Genomic DNA, 16,932 nt, shown 5'->3' with positions numbered 1-16,932 from the left:
TTGTTTATCCTTGGCAGCCTCTCATATGGGGAAATGTAGTCTAGTGCTTCCTGAGCGATAGTAGTCCGATACAGCCCGTTTCACCGGAGTCCTGCTAGCCCAGCACTACTGCTCTGGACACTTGACTGGCCGGCATGTGTTTCACTTCGTTCCTGTGTCTGTCCCTTCGGGGAAATGTCACGCGGTGACATCCGGAGTCCTGCCTAGCCTGCTATAGCCCGGGTTACCGGAGTCCTGTTAGCCCAGTGCTATAGCCCGGATTCACATGCTGCTGACCGACACGCTCGAAGTTGATTCATGTATGCCTGTCCCCATGGGTTAGTGCCGCTTTGGGTTCACGACTAGCCATGTCGGCCCGGGTTCTCTGTCATATGGATGCTAGCGACACTATCATATACGTGAGCCAAAAGACGCAAACTGTCCCGGGCCATGGTAAGGCGACACCCGTGGGGTTACCGTGCGTGAGGCTGCAAAGTGATATGAGGTGTTACCAGCTGGGTCGATGTGACTTGGAATCGGGGTCCTGACACATGATCCACGACGCCGCCGTGCCCTGTACCGAGGGTCCTCTCAACCCTGACGATGACGCGCAGCACGGCGTTGTCCGGTGCGTTGTTAGGGATGCCCTCGGCTTCCATGAAACGTGGCGCCTGCCCCAGCTTGTTTCCTTGTTGAGCCTGTTGCTGGCAGAGGCGCCACTTCGGCGGGTTGGCATTCTTGAAAATGGTAGAGGGGCTATACATTGCACTTGTCGTGCCTCCGTGTATCGAGCGCCGCCTAGGCTTATGCCCAAACACTGGTGGCTGAAAACCGATAAGGAAGTGTCGGGAAACGATGGCGTGTTCGGATAACTCCAGCAATGAAAAACTTAGCAAAGAAGGAAGCACGAGCTAGCACGACGCGTGCGCGCACACTCCTTACCTGCGGGTGTGTTTCGATATACTCGTGTGCCCAATAGAGAAAACAACGCGTTGGCACACACGAGTTGACTGTATAAACCGTGTGTGTAACTTTCAAATCATCACACACGAGTATTCATGCATCGTGTGCGATTCTCCAAGCCATCGCAAACATTTTGTGCTTGTAAATCGTTTACGGTGACACACAAACCGTATGCGTTACGAACATGTTCGCATACGCAAAATTATACTCCCTCCATCTAAAAATAGGTGTTTCAACCTTAGTACAACTTTACACTAAAGTTAATACAAAGTTAAGACACTTATTTTAGGATGGAGGGAGTAGTTAGCAGTGTGCCAACTATTATACACGGTCTTCATCACCTAATCGTGCCCAATGGATGGGCCAATGCACACATTTCATTTTCTGGCACACAAGTATACTTTGTTACCATTTGCGACTTTTGTATTGTACACAGTTTGGTCGATTGGTGTGTGATATATATGTCGCATTATGACCTTCCTGCAGTAGTGAGGGGTCCAATCATATGGTCTTTGCTGCTGTGAGCCATGACTTCATTAATTTGACTTTATCATCACCTAGCTCGTGTCACAAGTACACGTGCTGGGAATGGCTTAAGTGCATGGTGAAAACCAATGGTTTGATAAACTAGGGACCATGGTGATAATCAACATCAAAACCAATTTGGAGTTTGACGAAATAAATGAAATAAGGGACAGTCGTTGACCATTAAGTAACATACTATGTTTTATTTACTGAACCCAAATGGGAATACAATTCTTTTTGTCAACCAACACAACCACTTGGTCCACCATAGTTGAACATATAACCCCTCTTATAATCAAGAACTAAATCATTCGCTCTATAACAATCTAGCCTATCAACTAACTTGACCATTGGAACGCCAAACGGGCTATAAGAATGACCATTTCGATTGTAATACCGAATGTGCTTGAAGTACGCAGATTTCTTATTGTCATGATCGTAATGATTGGGGAAGTGGCCACTACCCATTGGAGGACCATGTGCATTCTTCAAGTAATTCACGAATCCAGTCAAGGCTTGTATCCGTGGTGTTCCAGGGAAAAACTTCTTTGGAAAATGTCCCAATAATGATGGTTTTTCTAAATCATGACGGTACACCACCCAATCTTCGGAATTTGGATCCTGTAGTCAACGAAAGATTGATGACACCCATGAAGAATAAATTTCATACACAAGAAGAGTAAAGAACAAGTTGTTATTAGCAAGATTCTTGGGTGACGTACAATTTCCCAGATTCTAATTAATATTTCCATATTTTCATAATAAAATAACAATGGATATTACTTACTAACTATGTGCATTTATGCCTAACTAATTTTCACTCTCATAAAATATATCTTTGTTAGTTTTAATCCTCTATTCTTAAAAACTTGCAATCCACTACCTATTTTTCTATTCAAGCAGCCATGCTACATCAACAAGTCATAAAAGTTAGTTATAAGTTAACTTTTCTTTCTCTACTTGCAGCAATACCACATCAACAAGTCATGCATGTCCGTCTTAAGTTATATTTTTTGTATGTGCTATCTTTTTCTATCCATGCAGTCTTACCACACCATCAAGTCATGCATGCTCCTCATAAATTATTGTTTGTATTAATATTTTTGTTGTCATGAATGGATTATGTGTTGGACACTATGAGGATACCTAGGTAGTTCATGTTTCACATTTTTGATAGAAAAATGGCATTGTGTTAGTTGCAATCCAACTCTTTTCTCTTTTCTTGTTGCTCTTATAGCATGCATGTACATGTTTAATATGATGAGATTCCTGCAACAATGCGTGGGTACCATCTAGTTATAGTAGAAATAGTGGCACATTTGGGAGAATATATAGCTTTAGTAATCTCCTGAATGGGACAAATGGTACACCTGGTTGACGCTAAGCCTAACATAGTAGTCTTGTTTTCCATACATTGATGGAGGAACAATGGCTTGTCCAGGTACCAGATTAGCTCCACTTGTAGAAACAAATCCTGGGCACTGCAAGTTGTAGCATCCCCTTGATTTCAAGTCCTTCTGAGGAATAAAAAAGGGATACATGTATTATTATGGATGTAAAGAGACTTGTAGTTAGTCCAATAACTCCTCTAACTCCTACAAAATACCCAAAAAATATATGTGCACCACAATAATATAGAACTTGTTAAAATGGCATTGATTATACTTACAGTCCAATATGTAAAGAAGCGGATATCTTTGTTATGGTATAAAGAGGGGGAAATCTGCAAGAAAAACTTGATTATGAAATAGTAGTTTATTCAAAAGCATTTGACTTTACCAGAATGGGCGATATGTTTGTACGTGAAATCCAGCTTGAATTAAGTTGTAGTTTCCTCCATCTTGACAATAGATATGTAAGGATGCTCCAGATTCTTGAGAGTTTTCTTGATTTGGTGAAGCCCATATACTCATCTCAGCTCGAAGGCCATAGAATTGTCCTGGCTTTGTGTGCCACATTGCATACTAGTGACAGAAAATTATAGCTCAAATAAGTAAATAACTAGAAAAATGTATAGATAACGACATAATAAACAAGTGAGGCTATGTGTTCTTGACCTTTGTATGAGGTTCACCTACCATACATTTATAGTGGGGAATTTTTCATGCTCCTTTGTATTTAGTCTAGATTTTTTTTCGCAGGCGTTTTGTTGAGTATATCATACGGAATTTAGCTTACTCTGCGGGATGTGGTGTCATTCCAATGAATTATACCTTTTTTGGTGATGCATCCAATGCTCTAGTTCATGTGCATTGTCGATGGTGTTACTCAGGTGCTTTGGCTCAGAACATCTTCTCTGATCCTTGTGGCAGGCGCAAAACAAGATTTGATTCTCTCTCTGATAGGTGTGAAGCGTATTTCCAGCAGATTGTTGGTATGTCATGATAAATCTCCAATAGATCGTCTTAAATGCCTTTCTCAATCTATTATTCTCGGTATTTTGGTAGCATGTTTTGTATGTAATGATCATTGATTTCCTGGTATATAGGGCATCAACCTTAGTTCATTTAGGTCTACATCTTTTTATCTAGTCTTTATGTACCACGTTGTCCCTGACCATTGACCATAATTTATCTTGACGAACTATGAGTTAAGTGCATCACTAATGAATGTAAATATCAATCATTTTCTCTTTGTGGTTTAAATATGTGATGCTTATATTAAAAAAATACCTTGAACTTTCCTTTTATATTTATCACATGTCACTCTGACATACATTATGAAGTTTTTTGTGGTCAATACTCACCAAAAGATCAACAAACATCCCAAATCTAACACATGAAAAAGTAAAGAGATATATTGAGAGACAGTGGGAGCGAGTGTCTGTACATGAGAAATAATGCCGCTTCCTTGATTCTTGATATTAGCTCTCCACGGAAAATCAAAAGATTTAGGTCTTAAAAGAGTGGTGTTCTGCAGAGGGAAATGTTAGTCGTGACAGGTTAGCAGGTATAATTGATGTACAAAGTCCTTCAAAGATATAAGTATTTGTTTCCAGTTCCACATATGTGTACCGCATTTTAGTTGAGCATATAGGTAACATAGCAGTTACGAATGATTACAACCAATGGTAATTATCAAGATTAAGTGGTCAAGTATATAGAAGAATGGTATGAATACATAAACAAATTGATAAGAGTTGTATATGTCAAAGCTAAAAGGAAAATATTGGTTACCTTCTCATCCATCGCGAGATTGCCATCTACGTCTACCGAATCAACCAAGGTCAGTTGGCAAATTAGACGCAAAAAGCACATTAAGACTGGTATCACAACATAGTCACCTCCCATTTTGTATGGGTAATTGTGTTCCTATGAACGAAATAGAATTGTGTGATTCCTTACATACATGTATGTTCTTTAGAGAACAGAACTTATATAGAATCGAGCCACATTATTTTTCTTGGAAAGCTTTCGATGGCATGGTACTACTGATGCAATCAACAAGTAACGAGTGATGATCCGGTGCACAATTCTTTCTAGAGTTGGGCATAAATTAATTATTCAATCAATGTTCACTATATATGGACTTGGTTTACATCCAAATAATAATTTATTTATGGCCTATGTTTTTATATGGATATAGATCAATTTAGTCATCAATAATCATTAATGATGGACTTGATTTACATCCAAAGAAAGGAAGTATGTATTTTCTTATATGGAAGAAATGGTGTGGTGTAAATGTTCCTTTAAACTTGGACCCAATTTACATCTAATGAATGTATGATTTATGATCTATCTTTTTTTGGATATGAATATAGATAGAATTTTCATCAAATTTAATCTCATAATAGACTTGATTATTACTTTCTCGTTTAATCCGTATACCAGTTAAGTTAAAGGGAGTTTCCCTATTGGTGGCAGGTAAATTGGGCTAATGTCAATATTAAAACACCTACACCTGAATACAACCATATTATATGTATTCCGTTAACAGTACCCATTTTTGGAATGGCCCACAAATTTCATCATTTGCCATTCATTGCTATAATCTACAACCTTGATATGTTTCAACGTATATATTATTTTTGCTTGTTTCATGTCATATTTATATAAAATTAGCATAATTTGTCACCTATTTTAATCATTTTATATTACTTTTTCTTAACTAACCTATTAATCCAGTGCCCACTATCAGTTGTCTTCTGGTGATTTTTGGACTTTTCATGAAAATCACTTTTATCATGCTCAGGAAATCCCAGAAACATTCAATGAATGTTTTGGGTCTAGAACCTTATGGGGGCACCAACATAGGCCAAGGGGCCACACAAGGTTTCACGGGCTCTAAGGGGGTGTGTTCCCCTGCTGTGTGAGCCCCTAAGCCTCTGATTTACAGCCTCTTAGTCATTGTGCCTTTATATACCTCTTAAATCCTTCGGGAATTGATACGTCTCCAATGTATCTACAATTTATGAAGTATTCATGCTGTTATATTATCATTCTTGGATTTTTTACAATCATTTTATAGCAACTTTATACCAATTTTTGGGACTAACCTATTGACCTAGTGCCCAGTGCCAGTTGTTGTTTTTTTCTTGTTTTTTACATCGCAGGAAATCAATATCAAACAGATTTTTTATGGACCAGAAGACTCCGTTGTATATTGATTTCCTGCGATGTAAAAAACAAGCAAAAAAAGGCAACTGGCACTGGGACTGGGTCAATAGGTTAGTCCCAAAAAATGATATAAAGTTTCTATAAAATGATTGTAAAACATCGAAGAATGATACTATAACAACATGAATACTTCATAAATTATAGATACGTTGGAGACGTATCAGCATCCCCAAGCTTAATTCGTACTCGTCCTCGAGTAGGTAAATGATAAAAGAAATAGTTTATGAAGCATGAATGCTAGCAAAGTGCATAAGTTTGATCAATGATAATTTCAATGACTTATCCTAGCATCATGACAAAAACTCTTTCTTATAAAATTTCTCATGTTTAAAGTAGCAACCAATTCACATGTTAAGGTTCAAACAATGAATTCTCTTGAAACTCAAAAACCTATGTTCTCAGTCACCAAGCAATTGCAATTCAACTTATTCAACAGAGTCTAAGTAAGATCTCCACATACTCAACACCATCATATAGTCTTCTATTATTGCTAACACTCACCGCATACACATGAGCAAAACATTTCAACCGGACACATAGAAAGCTAGGGCTTATAATTTCGCATCCCAACATATTCACCTCAAGTGTGATGTCAACAATAATAATTCATGCTACAAATATCCAACTCGGTATATGTGCCTAGATCTTTCCTCACCACATGATGCTTGCCAAAAGAGAAAAAAAAATGAATAGAGAGAAAAACTTTGACTCTTGCATGAAAGTAAATACATAGAAGTAAAAGGTAGGCCCTTCACAGAGGGAAGCTGAGATTGCCATGCGCTTATTTGTTTGTATGCTCAATCCCTTAGTGCAAAAGAACATCACGTTATATTGCCCCTTATGATAGCAACCTTTATTATGCAGACTGTCGCTTTAATTCTTTGCCATCACAAGTTCGTACAATGCTCAATTTTCTCTTACACTAAATGATCTAACACTTTTAGAAGAAATTTTTATTGGCTTATTGCACCGATGACAACTTACTTGAAGGATCTTACTCAATCCTAGGTAGGTATGGTGGACTCTTGAAAATAAGATTTGGGTTTAAGGGTTTTTGGATGCACAAGTAGTATCTCTACTTGGTGCGGAATTTTTGGGTAGCAAACATGGGGGGCAAGCAACACAAGTTGAAGGATCTATGACAATATAACTTCTATGTGAATATGAACAAACATAAATCATTACGTTGTCTTCCTTGTCCAACGTGAACAATTTTGGCATATAATATTTTGATGGGGACTCACAATCACAAAATATTTCCAAGATAGTGTATTTGCATGTGAAAGTCCTCTTCCTTCTACTAATCATTCATGAATTGCTTGTATGACCCAATGTGAAGCTACCACTAGGCATGATATGAACATATAATTTCAAGTTCATGATATTCAATTCATTCAACAATTTACTCATAGGATATAAGTGAAGCACGAGAGTAAATGACAAACTACTCCAAAATAAGTGAACATCAAGCGAGTAGTTAAGTAAATAAGTAGCTATTTGAGGACTCTCTCTTATTTAAAAACTTTCAGATCTAAACATTTTATTAAAACTGCAATCAAAATGAAAATAAAATGACATTTCAAGAATATCACAACTCATGTGGAGAAGCAAAAACTTAGGCTCAACCGATACTAACCAATAATTGTTGATGAAGAATGGTGGGATTCCTACCGGGGCATCCCCAAGCTTGGATGCTTGAGACTTCTTGAAATATTGTCTTGGGATGGCTTGGGAATTCCCAAGCTTGAGCTTTTGTGTCTCCTTAATTCATTGTATATCACTATTTCCCTAAATCTTAAAAACTTCAACCACACAAAAGTCAACAAGAACTCGTGAGATAAGTTAGTATAAACCAATGCAAAAACTGTATCATTCTCTACTGTAGCAAATCACAAAAATTATTATTAAACATTGCATACTAAATGCCTCTGAATATTTAATACTCATATCCTCAAATAGAATCATTAACAAGCAAACATATGCAAACAGAAAAACAATCTGCCAAAACAGTACAATCTGTAAAGAATGCAATAGTATCAATACTTCTTTAACTCCAAAAATTATGAAAATTTACCACACTGTAGAAAATTTATCAGAGATTATTGTGCAAATAGTTTCAAGATTTTATCACATTCTAACTTTTCTCGGGAAATTTCGCAACATCGATAAACTTTCTGTTTTCAAACAGCAGCATATATACTTGCAAAAAAGCATGGCAAAGGCTATCCTTGACATTTTAATTGAAAAGAAAGATGCAAAACATTTATCGAAATAACAGCAAGAAAATCCTAACAAAATAAATTGACACTCAAAGAAAAACACTTATCATGTGACGAATAAAAATGTAGGTCCAAGTGATGTTACCGATAATTTTGGAGACGAAAGAGGGGATGCCTTCCGGGGCATCCCCTAGCTTAGTTGCTTGGATATTCCTTGAATATTAACTTGGGGTGCCTTGGTCGTCCCGAAGCTCAGGGTCTTGTCACTCCTTATTCTCCTCATATCGACATCACACCCAAAACTTGAAAACTTCAATCACACAAAACTTAACGGAACTTCGTGAGATAGGTTAGTATGATAAGGAGCAAACCATTTCACGTTGGTACTGTCAAAGGCAAGATTCATAATTGTTTCCACACAATGTCTACTGTAGCATATCATTTCCACAATTTATATTGAGCAATATAAGTCATCACACCGCGGTAGGGCCGGACAAGTATGACGGGGCAGGCACCAAGTCTCGTGTTCCGGTTCACCGACACGGAGGTCGCCAAGATGGAGGAGGTCCTTCGTGACCTCAACGCCATGCCCAAGCATCCTGTCATCCAGGGCCTCACCGACGACTTCAATGCCTCCCAGGACCGCTCCGGCGACGGCAAGGTCCTCGTCCAGTACAATCAGGTACTAGGCTTTCCCTCCAAAACCCAAGATCCGCATCCACCCTAGCAATTTCCTTATTCAGATCTATAATATGTGGATTTGTGTTGGGTGGTCGTAGGTGAGGAATTGGTTCCAGAACCGGAGGTCCGTGCAGTCCAGGAAGATGATGGTGCCCCCAGTGGCCGAGGAACACCACCCAGTGGCCGGATCTTACTCAGGTGCTGCTTGAATCCCCATCTTAACTTAATAAGCTGTTTATTTCCTTACAATGTAATTAATAACTGCACTGATCTTACAATGTAATAACTGCACCGATCATACAATGTCATAAGCTGTCTACTGGTGGTGCAGAATTTATGCATATCAGTGCTATGCTCCTAATATATGTTGACGCCCATTCGGGAAATTGTACGACACGTGGTTCGTGCGCCATTACTCTTTTTCGTGTGAAGCATGTTGCAATGCTGTCTAGTTAACTTGTTGAAGCCCATTTTGGAAATTACAGGACACGTGGTTCGTGCGCCGTTACTCTTATGCGTGTGAAGCTTATAGTGATACTATCTCAATAAGTTGTTGACGCGTACAGTTAATTTCAACAGAACTACGGGCAAAAATGGCAACCCAGTTTATTTTGATGTGTTTTAGGACTTCATATACAGCCTAGCCTGTACTTTTTTGAGGCCCCTTTAAAACATGTCGTCCCGCTGTCCTAGTCGTTCAAGCTCATTTGGGATATTCCAGGACACGTGATTCGTGAGCCCATTACTTTTATCGAGAACCGCAGGCAAAATTTTGAACTCAAGTTAATGTTGTCGGATTCTAGGACTTTACAGCCTAGCTCATAGTTCTTTGTCTTTGTACGTCCATCAACACTTGTCGCCGTGCGGTCTCAGTCATTGAGGTTCATTTCGGCAATTGCAGGACACGTGGTCCGTGTGCCCTTTATTTAATTCATTCAAATATCTAGGCCACATGGCGCAATTTTAGTATTTGATGTCTTTCAGAAGATTTTAGTTTTGTAACAGACCAAACATATACCATGTATCTTGTTGATTGTGGATTATTGATACTGTCGTTGCCAATCAGGGAATAGTTCTTCGGATGGTGGCCATGTCCAGTTTGAGGCAAAGTCAGCAAGAAATGGTGCATGGTATGCAGATATATATATATACATGTTCCATGCTTTCCTCTTTTGTGGCGTTTGATGTCTGTTTTAATTTTCCACGTGAGTGTGGGTAAGTCTGTATGGGGTAGGAGGGTTACTTGCATGAACCTTTCAGTTTTACATGCTTGACCAATTCTTGTTGTTACAGGTACAATGTTGCTGCCTTTATGTCCCACAGGTTCATTGAAACGAGGGACCCGGTAATGACCATAGAACTTTTTGTTAGATAGGATTGATGTTAGTAAATTCATTTCTGTCATTCTTTGTTCAAGTAGTTTGCTAGAGATGATTTCGTTTCTTCTCTATTTATAGCTGGATGACAGTATTGACGTTATAACATTTTGAACACCTGTCTTGTCCAACTTTATGGTGTACGAGTCCTGTCTAACTTTATGTTGTACGAGTCCTGCGTGTTGGGGAAGTATCACTACAAGATAGTACTAATAAGATATTGAACAGTTAAGAAGACATAAAGAATCTTGAGTATTTGCTACTTTAGGCTCATATGGAAAGCTGATACTTGGTGGTATAAAACTTACTTTCACAATCTCTGTGTTTTATCATGTAAAACGAAAAATAAATTGAATGTTTCTTTCAATGATTATATAGCTGTGTAGACATGTCAGAGTTTTAGAAAGAAAAAAGTTAGTTCACCCCCTTCAGTTATCATCCTTGAACTGTACAAATTGAAGCGAATCAAACTACAATGGTGGTTTTCACGACAGCTTCGTCATGTACTGAGCGCATTCAGCTGCATGCCACCATGGAACCCCACTCTACCAATCTCATGATTTATAATCAGCATAGGGAAAATAATAGATTTTTTATATGGTGTGAACGTGCAATATAACTTACCAAAGTGCCTATTTAGGTTCTTGTACTGTACATTTCCTTAAGGAAAGAAGTAAGAGAAATAATACTGCTAGTTTGCTAGACTGCTAGTTTTCAGACAGTAGATTGCGCGATTGCTGTTTTATTTATCTTCTGATATTTTACCCTATATGAAGAAGGGCACTAATTGTTAGAGATATTGCCACATTACTATTTTGTTAATACTATGGGTATATGGTTATTTTCAAAAACATAGTATCACTAACGAGGGTTCCGTGTATTTAATCTTCTACGGGGGGAAATGAAACCCAAAGAAGTGAACGGGGATTTTGTTTTATCAACCTTTTCTTCACAAGGGAAGAAAGGGTTGATACAATGTGCAGCAAAGCCAGCAAAAACATATATAATACAACAAATGTGCAGCAAGCTAGCAACAACATTCGGTACAAATATCATTGCATAAGAGTTTTTTCCAATGAATAATCAGGTGAAATTTTTCAATGGATAGCCAGGCGCAAATTCCAGACCCATACTCATGCGCATTCAAATTGTAAAGCATATGCATCTATGTTGTTTTAATTTCCAAATTAACTAACAACCATTCTCTGTTAATTTCCAAATTAACTAACTGATCCATTGACCTCTATGCTTACTACATGTCATCCACACCATGGCGGTACCGGTATTAGCTGCCAAAAGTTTGTTTCTTGATGTGTCTGCCCAAGTTGGATGATTTGCCATAATTCTAGTATTTCTTTCTTCCAATCATCCATGGAGAATCACAACAGCAGTAGTATTATTGTTTTAGACTCTTAGCCTCCACACACACCCAAGGAAGAAGTCACAGCCATAGTACGGAAAGAAGTTTGCATCAAGTAGGTGTAGTGTATGTAGCAAGCGCGGAAGGCAAACGTGTTTGACGGACACCAATGGGCTGGTGGGAGTTGCACAAACCATCGAGTACTAAGTGATACATGTGGTTAGAAGTGATTTGAGCATTTTTTTTCCAGTCAAGGGTGAAAAGTAGACTCCATTACTTTTTGAGAACTACGCAATACCCATGTTCCTCTTGTGTTTAATCACTCTCCACTGCGGGTTCAGTACGTGTGCATTACGTGAACTGTGCTTGCACTTATTTATTTTTTGTGTTTCAGGAAGTACTAGTTCGATTTACTTGGCTTGGACCCGAGGAGGATGAATGGGTTGATGTTTGTAAATGTGTGAGAGTGCGTTCTCTTCAATGTGTTGCTGTGCTGCCTGGGGATATCATTATGTGTTTTAAGGTATCCATCTGAAACAACTTCTCTTCACCTGACTTGGCAAGTTAGCAGCTCACAACTTGATAATTCATGTCTTCCTGAAACATGACAGCTGCTCATTTTGCTGTTGTTATGCACTTCAAAATTCTGCTAGTTAACTTATTATTCCACGGTTATTTTCTTACTGTTACTTGTTGGCGTATGATAGAGTAGTGATGGCTATGTCGTTTGGGTTTCACTCAAGTTTCTTGTTGACACTCAAGTTTCCGCAGTTTATATAGGCTCTTTCTTGTTTGTATATACTTACAAAAGTTGTGATTCCAGTTTGCGAGTTTTCAAACTATTGTGATTGACAACACTTATTAAATGGCTTTACTTTAATAGTCTCTAAGAATTGTAAGTTTCAGTACTTTAATAATCTTTAATGTGATTACAGCAAGCCGTCTCCGGTAGGGGAGCGGTGACAGCGGCGCGTCGGCGGCTTGTTCTGACGGCGGTAGTGGTCGTTCGGTGGTCTCGGAATCTCGATAAAATTTTATTATGTTTGAGGTGCTTTGTACTTCCGGTGAACTTTGATAATAGATATGAATCATTTTTCGCAAAAAAAAAGAGATTACATAGGACATTTAACTATAACCCTGTGTCTTTCCATATTCTTGCTAATCGTATTACATAGTACATACCTTTGATGCCACTTGGTCCAACCGGCACCATTGATTTGGCTATTTATTAGTCGAGACGCGAATGACCAAAGGACCGTAAAATCAATGCATTTTATTGTGTCATACTTCTGAGTACTAAAACTGATTTTTAATCTAAAATTGGGTGTGAATTTATCCAATAAATATTATTATTACTTCATTATTAAATTAAGCAAGCTTCGTTTTGTTTTTCAAAATGAAGGCTGTAATGTAACCTATCTCTGGCCATTTATAAAGTGGATAAATCAACTTTCATCAAATAAGGTGGATAAATTAGAGCATTGAGAGGAAAAATGCATGACTTTACTACTCTTTCAAGGCAGCATTATATACTCAAACTAGAGTATTGTTGAGGGTCTGAGTAAGGAGTTTTGATCGCTAGGAAAGTTGATTTAGCTGTCTCGTAATGTAGTGTTATCATTTAATCAAGTTGATTTCTGTGCTGAATTGAACAGGAAGGTAAAGAGCAGGCCCGCTATTTTGATGCACATGTTCTTCAAGTTCAAAGGCGCAGGCATGACGTAAGGGGGTGCCGCTGCAGGTTTCTTGTTTGTTATGATCATGATCACTCTGAGGTAATTCTCCTTCTGTCTACACTGTGGAGTGTCCATGCATTTACTCTGGTTCCATTGTTACATCATGGTTAGATGTCAGAATTAATTCAAGCTTGGGTCCTGGAATTATTTATCGGGCTGTTTGCCAGATAATAAAAATGGATTTTGGACTTCATCTTGGACTCCATGAAAGTTATTAGCCAACTACAACCGAAGTTCCAAAACAGACCTCCAGCCCTATAATTTATTTGTAGTTGGCTATGGTTTTGTTCTTCATAACATGCCTGGACATCAATAAATGAGTAGCTCGCCACGGTCTTTTCTCTACCCATTAAAATCCATCCCACTTTCTGTTGGAAACCAAACTTACTTCAAAGTATCCATGTGATTTCATTTCCAATCAGCAAGTTTTTTGGCGACCAACAAAAGAAATCTAGTTTCTATAAGATTGATTGGGAAAAACAGTTCCTCCATTTTTATATACAAGGCCACAAATTCAGATTACAGATATCAATGTAAAATTTAATGTCTATTTTGCAAGTCGGTTTTTCTTTTCATTTACTAGGATCATTGGGGCATCTACAATGCAAGAGCCCTTAATCAGGCACTTAGACAATAAAATTAATTAATTATGGAACTTGCGTGGGTATAGGAATTTGTTTCCCCAACGGAGGAGCGCCTACTCAAGCGCTAATCTAATCTTTTTTCGTGTGGGAAAAAATGGATAGCGCTCGTTAAAAAAGGTTCGTACGGGAGAAAAAAAGGGAAGCGCCCGATCGCTAGAAAGGCATCGACGCAGCGAAAATCCTTCGATCGAACGGGATTTACCCATAACGGCCAGGACTTGAATCCTGGCACCTGGGCTAAGCCCCGGCGTTGTACATGCCCTTAATACGCTCCATGCATGCAAGGAAACTGAGTGGATGATGTAGCCAACTATCATTATGAATGCATGCATGCAAGTATTAAATAGGTTGCTAGTACGAGAAAATATCATTAATTTTTCCTTGATTACTGTTGGTGGCCTTGTATACTCTCTTCGTCTAGGTGCATAAGTCACCTTATGAAAACTAAATAATTTCAAAACACTTAGGCACGATACGTTAACTCACCTCATTTCTTCTTTCTTGACATAAATAAATGAATCAACCAATAAAAGATGTGGGGCGTCTATGCTTGGATGACTGGAGACTACCAAACAAGACATGTAGTGGTCAGTTCATTACATGCAATGCTATTAATTAGCAAATAAATGTTACGTTCTCTCGTTTTTCCCTCTGCCTTAGTAGCGGTGCACAACGTAAAATGACTTATGCACCTGGATGGAGAGAGTAGATGCAAAATGTATATTCCATAGTGGCCTTGTATAAATAAGTGAATGGAGTACTATGTTTTTGGTTCTAGGCTACTTATCTTACTTCATTCGTCTAGGTGTATAAGTCACCTTACAAAAATCAAATAATCCCAAAACACTTAGGCACGGTACATTAACTTTCACCTCGTTTCTTATTTCTTGACATATCAACCAATAAGAGATGTGGGATGTGCGTGCTTTCAATGACTTGAGACTATCAAGCACGACATGTAGTGGTTAGTTCATTGCATGCAATGCTATTAATTAGCAAATAAACATTAATTTCTCTGGTTTTCCCCTTCTCCTTGGTTGCGGTGCACAACCTAAGATGACATATTCAGTTGGACGGAGGGAGTACTATGTATTCAAATAAAAAGGAGTAATGAGTTTAGTTTGTTTTATGATGTTTATACCAAATAATTTATTTTTGCATTTCTTTTCACATGACAGGAGTTTGTTCCACTGAACAAGGTATGCCGTCGATCAGTGCATCAGAAAGCCCAAAAGCCGCACGAGATGATGGATGTCAACACTGACAAGGTGACCGGGGGCGGGGTTCCCATTCCACCAGATCAAGGAGGTCCATCTGACAAGCCGGTTGCTCCCTTACTTGACTCGCCCACTAGCACTGGCAGCAATTCAGTGGCAGATGTTGAGGCGGGGGGTACGGAGGCTACCCGAAATGGTGAAGGTGCAGATGAAGCACATGGCGACAAGATTGATGTGGGAGCTTAGCTCTTTCACTTCCTTGTGAACCTTAGTCAAAACGATGTTCGCCTAAGAACTTCCAATCAAGCAAGGATGTTTGGTTGCCCAGTAACTGTAATGTGCCCATGTTGACTGGATTGGTTGTGTCGGATTGGGTATGTCGTCAGAGAAGATATTGTTGTGCTTCAGTCCAATAAAAGTTTGACAGTTGTGTCCTTCCCTGAAAATAGAATTAGCAAGGGGTAAATTTATCCCGCGTAAGGCCCTCCAAATACAGGATCCGTCTATATATCTCTTGGAAGAAGGGATCCATATGGGGCTGTACATCTTCCTCTACCTGTACATCTCACGCTCTCCATTCATCTCCTAAGGGCTGCACCAATTCCTTTCCTTGTTTTCCTTCTTTTTATCTGTTCTCATTCGATCGGTTTGCCACTGGCGGTTGACTCCTCGCATTTCCGAAGCTGATGGTGAAGCTAGTATTGCCCTTGTAATTGACAACTAACGACAGATTTGGATATGATGCATCACCATGCATGTATTGGCACCATCGAGTAAGCAGATTCATGGAGGAAGCAGTTTACATTGAGGATGCCCTCCAAAACCTGAACTCTATGACATCGCAACATTGCTTGATGAGATGGGCGCTCCTTCATCATGATAATACTCCCTCCATTTACTTATACAAGGCCACTATGAAAAATACACTTTGCATCTATACAAAGCCACCAACACTAATCGAGACAAAAGTAAAAAAAATCAGCTTTCAATCCCTTCTTTGCATGCATGTGTTGTATTAATAATCCCACTAAACAAAAAGAAAAACAGGTTTACAAAGCAAGAAATTAAATTTTGTCTTGGTATCTGAAATATGAGTTTGTGGCCTTGTATATAGAAATGGAGGGAGTAGCAGCGTAGGAATGTAAGATCCCTTTTTATGAATCAGATTTGTCAGTGTTACAAACAAACATGATTTTGTTTTTGTATAAAGGACAAAAATGATAATTGTTGGCTCGAAAAACTTATTTAGTATAACCAATTTTTTTTGAGGGAGTATAACCGATTTTCAGTTGCTTTACCATGGCGATTTTCATCACCGTTCCCCACCTAATTTTAAAAAAGAAGAGATATAGAAATTCAAACTACAATCATATGTGCAATTGAGTTTAGGATACCAGAACCAAGTTTTTGCTCGCATCTCGTGGGTTGCTCATGTGACTCACGGGGCTAACGCCGGCGCCGCCCTAACCAACTCCTCCTTTGCTCTCCTCTCGGTCGCCATGGCCGCCGACCTTCAGCCAGGCCACGGCGGCGGCAAGGCACCTCCTCCTCTTTCCCCTGCTACCCGGGCGTTCCCCCTCTATCTCACGCAAAGACGAGGTACGGATCTCGCC

At 38.9% G+C, this 16,932-nt stretch overlaps 2 protein-coding genes across 2 annotated transcripts; one reads left to right on the top strand and one right to left on the bottom strand.

The window, feature by feature from the left end:
- Positions 1-1,707: 1,707 nt before the first annotated feature.
- Positions 1,708-4,757, bottom strand: LOC123062180 (uncharacterized). Its single transcript, XM_044485598.1, has 6 exons — positions 4,644-4,757; positions 4,297-4,380; positions 3,270-3,431; positions 3,137-3,190; positions 2,838-2,984; positions 1,708-2,088 (listed from the first exon to the last, which is right to left on the bottom strand). The coding sequence occupies exons 1-6, from the start codon at positions 4,755-4,757 to the stop codon at positions 1,708-1,710; spliced, it is 942 nt and encodes a 313-aa protein (XP_044341533.1).
- A 4,047-nt stretch (positions 4,758-8,804) lies between these two features.
- On the top strand, positions 8,805-15,565 carry LOC123062109 (protein SAWADEE HOMEODOMAIN HOMOLOG 2-like). The gene is made up of 7 exons (XM_044485485.1): positions 8,805-8,987; positions 9,085-9,184; positions 10,053-10,116; positions 10,280-10,331; positions 12,117-12,245; positions 13,378-13,497; positions 15,281-15,565. Exons 1-7 carry the CDS (start codon positions 8,805-8,807, stop codon positions 15,563-15,565), a joined length of 933 nt encoding a protein of 310 aa, XP_044341420.1.
- The last annotated feature ends 1,367 nt before the right edge of the window (positions 15,566-16,932 follow it).

The sequence above is a fragment of the Triticum aestivum genome, chromosome 1A (assembly GCF_018294505.1).
Source record: "Triticum aestivum cultivar Chinese Spring chromosome 1A, IWGSC CS RefSeq v2.1, whole genome shotgun sequence".
NCBI classification, from domain to species: domain Eukaryota; kingdom Viridiplantae; phylum Streptophyta; class Magnoliopsida; order Poales; family Poaceae; genus Triticum; species Triticum aestivum.
The sequence above is the reverse complement of the archived record's forward strand: the minus strand, read 5'-3'. Positions and strand labels throughout refer to the sequence as shown.

Bases quoted from the DNA above. Each gene is read 5' to 3' on its own strand.
- LOC123062109 (XM_044485485.1), top strand. From the start codon at position 8,805: ATGACGGGGCAGGCACCAAGTCTCGTGTTCCGGTTCACCGACACGGAG. The intron at 10,117-10,279 runs GTATGCAGATAT...TTGTTGTTACAG, and splicing joins TCAGCAAGAAATGGTGCATG to GTACAATGTTGCTGCCTTTA. The intron at 13,498-15,280 runs GTAATTCTCCTT...TTCACATGACAG, and splicing joins ATGATCATGATCACTCTGAG to GAGTTTGTTCCACTGAACAA.
- LOC123062180 (XM_044485598.1), bottom strand. From the start codon at position 4,757: ATGGGAGGTGACTATGTTGTGATACCAGTCTTAATGTGCTTTTTGCGT. The intron at 4,381-4,643 runs GTAACCAATATT...TTCCCTCTGCAG, and splicing joins ATCTCGCGATGGATGAGAAG to AACACCACTCTTTTAAGACC. The intron at 2,089-2,837 runs GTGTACCATTTG...CGTTGACTACAG, and splicing joins TTAGGCTTAGCGTCAACCAG to GATCCAAATTCCGAAGATTG.